This window comes from Sphaeroforma arctica, assembly GCF_001186125.1.
Source record: "Sphaeroforma arctica JP610 unplaced genomic scaffold supercont1.1241, whole genome shotgun sequence".
Classification (NCBI taxonomy): domain Eukaryota; class Ichthyosporea; order Ichthyophonida; genus Sphaeroforma; species Sphaeroforma arctica.
In genome coordinates, this window is record NW_014039317.1 from 4,763 (window position 1) to 11,695 (window position 6,933).

Sequence of the window (6,933 nt, forward strand, 5' to 3'; positions counted from 1 at the left end):
ACACACACACACACACACACACACACACACACACACACACACACACACACACACACACACACACACACACACACATATATATATATATATATATATATATATATATATATATATATATGATTTTTGTGTATGTGATGGCATATTGCTAATCTTCCTCGTTCTTTGTATGGCTTCATGGTCAGACCACTTCCCTAGCCTATTTGATCGCCGCGAGCACAGGCGCATATACAGTATCAAGTTTACAGACATAACACATTACTTTATCAGAGAAGAACCCGACAAGCACCGGTTAGACCACATCGTTATTACCTTAACACCTGTTTATATATAGGTCATTACTATATAATTACACAACTGGTTAAGTATTTGGTTCTTACACACGCACATGTATTTTTCGTTCCTTTTTCGCTACACGTCCCTGTACCCAGGCCACACCTCTAGCCTGTTTGATCGCCGCGAGTGCACGCGCACCCCACAGTAAGAAGATCACAGACGCCGCACAATACCTCATTAGAGAAGGAGCGGACAAGCGCCGCTTAAGTCACGTCGATCCCAGTCATTGGCTGGTACCCATAATTAGGAAAACCAGCGCGAGGGCTCTATCTCTACGGAGGATTTGTTACTTCAAGATGCGGGTAATTCTCGGGCGGTATTCGTAATGGATGGGTGGGCGCGCGAGATGATGCACCGGCGTACGTGTGCATTTGTTGTAAGGATGGGTGTACGTTTATTTGAAATCCGAGCACAGTTAGGCTTGGCTATTGTACTGTTGCGCTGGAAGGACTTCACATCATTTCGAATTGAGTTTCAAAATTACGAGTAAGTCTGTTAATGTATTCTGAGTATGGTTTGGGATGCAAGATTATAATGCGGTGAATATACGAAGTTGCAAGGGAATGTGACTATAGTCTATCTTCACGGATGTGTATTGAACACATCAAAATACGCATCGTAATGCACATCAGATGTTCCGGATTGTCGTCGCTCTTTGTGTACATAGCCAAACGACTAGCGTGCACGTTTAGTAAAAGCGGAACGGTTATTTATATGTATGTTGGAGACGTCTTATTGCGTCTTTTCTCATTAAGATACGATTATTGTACGTATTCAATTCTCTACTCCATCATTTGCTTGTGCCGTTATTTAATCCAACGTATTGGTGTGTAATAGTTAATTTGGTTTGCTATGGGTGTAGCTACGAGCCTATGAGGTACTATTTGAAACAATTAGAAGTCGCGATCAATTTTTTTGTGCTGTAGTTCTATGGAAATCGTCGGGGCATTCACTGAATTCCTATTTCTTAATGCAGAGAGAAAATTTGGAGGGCCTTAAGGAGGAAGCGTTTCAGTCGAGTTTCCCATCAGAAAGGAGGGACTGGGATATCGATAACGATGAAGGTACTGTGTTCTCCGACGAAGATAACGGCAGCTAGTAGCTAATGATAAATAATAAAGGAAGCATACGCTTGTACGTACGAGCTTTTCTCAAAAGGAAATCTATATAACCGAGTACCACAGTATTCAATTTTGTACAAACAACTTATTGCGAGATATAGGTTTGCAAAGTATTGGATAGTTCGAGTGAAACAAGAAGAAATGTGTTTAAAATATTACAACGCATCGAAGCTAAGTTGAAACCTAACTGAACGGCACACAAGCTCAATGAAGAATGATAAATAAAATCTATCCGGCGGTCGCTTTCATCGACTGCGCCTACTGCTACATGTCACAAAGCGTAACTCTGCTGAAGAGATTCAATCTTAGCTTGCGCCATGGGTCAGCCCCGTGAAAACCTGATTGAGTTATAGAATTCGAACATACTTTATGTTAATCAATTAATGGCCGGGCATTTTTTCAAAAAAAAATTCACATTGGCCACCATTAGTCTGTCAGACCTGTGTCAATGTCGACTCAACGCACATTCATTTGTACTACAAAGAAGGTATGGACTATTTATATAAAAACATGAACTCTAAGCTACCTTCCTCGTGTAATTCTATCTTGATCTCAATTCACAATACAAATGCATCTGCAAGTTGCCCTCCATCTTCTACATGAATTCTAAGCTACCTTCCTCGTGTATTTCTTTCGTGATCTCTATCAACAATACAAACGCATCTGCAAATTATCCTCCATCTTCTTACTGTTCCTTTCCGGTTCAGGAATTAGAAGTCGCATTTATTATTCGGGAGCATCAAACTCTGATAAGACCACTTCCTAATTTGACTATTTATAGGGGGAAATCCCCCTAAAACTCTGCATATTATTTATTTTAAAATACGTAATAATAATAAATCCCTATGATACGAGCCTTAAACTTCAAGCAACGACACAATACGTATTTAGTACATACACACTACTAGACCCTCTCTACTACTACTCTACTAGAGAGAGAGTAGAGTGTAGGACATAGACCATAGTAGACTATCTCCCTTTCTCTCTCTACTAGTAGAGTAGAGTAGAGTAGAGAGAGTAGTAGTAGAGAGAGAGTAGACTGTAGACTGTAGAGAGAATGAGCGGCAGTGGTCTGCCAGTCCGGAGCTGAGCAAGACTCTCGACTCTCGACCTGCTCTCGAATCTCGTGGAGTGTCGAGACTCGAGAGTCGAGACTGGAGACTGGAAAACTGGAGATTGAGAACTGGTGACGGACTGAGAGTCTGAGAGTTCGGTTTGGCGTTTGCTTTTTGCAGTTTGTATCGAGTAACGACTACATTTTTGACTAACGGGCAACCCAGAGCCGGCAGACGGCAGCGGGGCGCGCCGGGGCGCCTACCCTCAAATCGTTTTCCGTTAAAACTTAAATAAATCGAATAAATATACGTTTACGTTAAACTTTTATTCCATAACAGTCCTTTGTATGCTCACAGGTGCACCGTGCGGGTCTAAACATTTACGTGTGTACTTTTTTTAACTATACGAACCAGTCCGATATGAAGACCTTAGGTAGGCCTTTCTGGTCACATTTTAGCCGTTATCACGTATTAAAATTGAATAAATGTACGTTTACGTTAAACTTCTATTCCATACCCCTAAAACGGGATAAGTCCGCGGTTTCTGGACTTCTGGGGTGGGGGGTGGGGGGTCATTAACGCATTATAATTTATATATTGTTAGTATTTACTTTTTTAAATAATTTTATTTAAACCAATAATAGTAAAAATACCAAAAGACCAATATGTATTTTGTATTTGTACACAATCATAAATAGGCCCTCTAAAATATACAGAGGCTATGTATCACAATTCTAAAATGTTATTTGTTGAGAACGAACAAAAAAAATACTAGTGAGTGAATTGTCACTCCCAGATATTTTTAATGAGTCTGTCAGACTGTCCGTAGCCCCAGCCTTTTAATAATACCGGCACATGTATGACAGTGACTCCTGAATATGCATGAAATCAATCAATCATTCTTTGTTTTTTATTTTATGCTTTATTTTTTTTATTTCACTTTCTTTGTGAGATTTCGGCTCGTACAATGGTCAATGTACTTTTCTCTTTGAAATGACAAAAATATGTTTTTAAAAAACAACAACATTGAAGTGCTTTACAGCTACATGATAGTCTCGAGTCACTGGACTCCTGCCCAGTGGCATCCCAATAGCTGGAGTCTGGACACGCACATCACAGTTGCAGCCGGGGGTGAATATACGTTATTTATTATGTACATATGTAATAATATGTATAAATATGTTTACTTTTTGTTTTTCTATTTTGTTTTTTTGTTTTTTTTTAAATACAAAATAAAAAATAAAAACAAAAACAATCTTAGTCGAAAAGATTAGTTATTTATCGTTAAATAAACGTGGAACGTTTCTTCTGTATGTAAATATTTACAGCAATACCGTCGCAACGAGGGGTTTTTTAAATTGTTATATATTTTATTGGTTTTTTTATTATTTTAAAAAAACCAATATTATTTATGTCTAGATTGTTTTGAAATAAACAATTGTACTGTACATACATGATACAATACATAAATATTTATATATATATATATTATATATTTTTTACACCTGCTGTCTACCCGTGGTCGAATGGTCCCATACATCATGCTCTCAGAGTTGCATGAAGTGTGCCCAAATACGGTAGTGAAACGATATATAACAACATAATTGGCCGCCTCAAAGCTCATTTTCGACTTGTTGCCAGTAGCAATCACACGAGCAGAATAACGTACATTATGCTTTCCAAAACTGTACTGTTGTCTATATTATCAACAACGACACTTGCTCGTAGGTTATATGAGGACAGAATACCAAACGGAGACAATGTTCCTTGCCCACCTGATGCCGAAGGGTGCGTCGATGGCTTATGGTAGGTTTCTCGTTGGTTGGATGTATTTCCCTGTTAGTATATACTACGGTACACGCTCAAGCGTATTTGTTACGCAAATATATTCTGATCACTGCTGATCCTTGTGAGTTTGACCATTGCACGCCGCTTGAATTTACATAGCTCTGTATACGACAAAGCCTGAATTAGTTTGATCGTTCACCTAATCAAGCGGCTATTCTTAAATGTGACGTAGCTTGCACGAGTCCTTGTATGTAAAGTAAAGTACCATGAAAGCATAGTTGAGACACAATATATCATTTCGGGTCAATAGAATGTCTTTTTTTTCTCTGACCGCACGTGGTCATCATTTTTTTTATCTGGCCATACGTGCTCATCTACGCAGCCCTTTATCATTTTTGGCACCTCGTTTCTCACTTCTAATAAACTTTCAGTCCAGAGGTAGCATATTCCACGTGTGTGGGTGGCGATTCACCTAACAACCAATTTGGACTTGACTTGCAAGAGAACGATTATGCGTGGACTATGGAGTTGTGTTTGAAGGACAGCGACGGAGACGGATGTAAGTATTAATATTAGTATCTGTCGCACAATCTTTTCGAATTCGACGTAACCCGATGACTCATAATTTGGAAAACCACTAGTACAGACATACAAAACTTAAATCATATTTCCCGTTCATATATTTATCGTACATCCCACTAAATACTATTTCGATACAGTCACGAACGGTGAAGAACTAGGTGATCCGTGTTGCGAATGGATGGAAGGTGATTATCCATCCTTTGCCAACTTGACAGAGCTAAGCCATCCTGGATTCAGCAGTAGCGTGCCCGAGATATTAAACGAATGTGCAGGTGACGCAGCTGAACTTGTGTGCGAAGATGCCGATGGAAATCTTGTTGAAATTACAAGCGATGAGATAGTCAACGGTACCGTACTAGACACCAACGGCACAGTACTGCTCAATGAAACGCAGGTGGCCTCGTGTGTGCCTATAACTTTCGAAAGCGAATTGTTCCCCGCACTCATCTGTACGGATAGCGAAGGGAATAATATTGAGATTGACGAAAATGACATCAGTGAAAACGGTACCTATGTAGTGGACGGGGAAGTAATTCTTGACGAAGCTCAGGTAATTGCTTGCACTCCGGCCGAAAATGATATAGGAGTGGATATTGCAGGTATTGTGGGTATAGACATTCTCGATGAACAGAATTTGATCTTTTGCCCAGCGTTTATCCCAACGTGTGCTACCGATTGTGTGAATTGCGAAATCACGCTTGAGGTGCTCGGAGTCTCTTGTGCCAAGGCAACTTGCCTTGACGAAGAATAGTGAACTCTCTTTTCGTTCTGAAATCCATAGACTTTTTTCCCTACCTCCGCGATACATGCAAGTGCAAACCCGCCCCTCTGCCGGAGCGTATGTCTCTACATAACACTTGGCACAACAACCAATGTTGAAAATAACTTTGATTTCGAATATTTAGATCAATATTCACCACCTTCGTGTTGCACTTCTCAAACGGAAAGTCTTCAAAATAAACTGCATCTTTAAATATAGATAAAAGACGAAGATTGATTTGTACACACAAGAGTGCATAACTAGTAGCATATTTGTATTAATATTTGCCCATAAATACATCATGGCGTTTCTGTTTCAGAAGGCTATGTCAGGGCATTCTACATTACTGAATCAGACACAGCTTGTCACGGCTTCTTTTTTGGTTGTTGTTTTTTTGTTCCAAGAAATATAAGAACAAATATTTATAAATAATATTTATCCCTCTGTATTTTAGAAGGCTATGAATATTTAGTAATAAAAATATGCCAAAATATCGTCTCCCCCGCGCGTGAAGAGCAGATTCACTTGGGTGCCCAATTACAGTTGAGTTTCTCGAATTGCTCGAACTCTTAATATGTATGTAAATACGGTATGCATTGATTGTATTCACTATTCACCCATTCATCAGACATGTATCAGCTATTTTTTTAAATTATATACATTGTATTTTTTAAATATATGTAACACCTACACCGGAATGATGGATCATATCTTAATTTTAACGCAACACATGACTACGTTAAACCCCTTCACGCAGTGCTAAGGTTTAGTGCAATGATCGGCCCACTCACCATGCTGGTACAAGCAACCTTTGTGCTGGTGCTGCTCCCCCTAACACTTTTCGCATCATACGTAGAGAAGCCAAGTATTTTCTACTCGTTTCTGAGTATGTTCACGATGTGGTTCTACTTACTCGCTCGTACGGAAGAGCATACCGTCTTGATGAACCTGTGTGTGCTAGGCATACTGACTTTGGCGGTTAAGATATTCTTATCCAGGAGGCAAGCTCCTATTTTGTACTACAAGAACGACGAGGACTCCAGCTCACAGACAAGCACTATGGCCTCTTTGCTAATGCACATGCCCAGCCTTCATCGTGTTATCACGGTAGGGACGGTTTAGTAAAGGGCACTTGGTTCAACGCAAGTTTGCGAATATATATATGCGTACACAATTAAGCATTTAATTGGATGAAAAATATTATATACATTCACATACTTGCACATATATATATATATATATATCTATCTATCTATCTATCTATCTATCTATATATCTATCTATATATCTATCT

At 39.2% G+C, this 6,933-nt stretch overlaps 2 protein-coding genes across 2 annotated transcripts in view; both read left to right on the plus strand.

Annotated features, from left to right (window-relative positions):
* SARC_10416 (hypothetical protein) overlaps positions 1-1,432 on the plus strand; it is a gene marked incomplete at both ends in the record, with an annotated part of 5,972 nt that extends 4,540 nt beyond the window's left edge. The window contains 2 exons of the mRNA XM_014295541.1: positions 442-635; positions 1,310-1,432. Coding sequence (XP_014151016.1) covers positions 442-635; positions 1,310-1,432 — 317 coding nt within the window. The remainder of the gene's footprint in view (positions 1-441; positions 636-1,309) is intronic.
* A 2,638-nt stretch (positions 1,433-4,070) lies between these two features.
* Positions 4,071-5,892, plus strand: SARC_10417 (hypothetical protein; the record flags this gene model as incomplete). The annotated part of the gene is made up of 3 exons (XM_014295542.1): positions 4,071-4,315; positions 4,729-4,856; positions 5,017-5,892. Coding segments are annotated over 3 exons (987 nt in total), but the record flags the coding sequence as incomplete, so codon positions are not given.
* Positions 5,893-6,933: the final 1,041 nt, after the last annotated feature.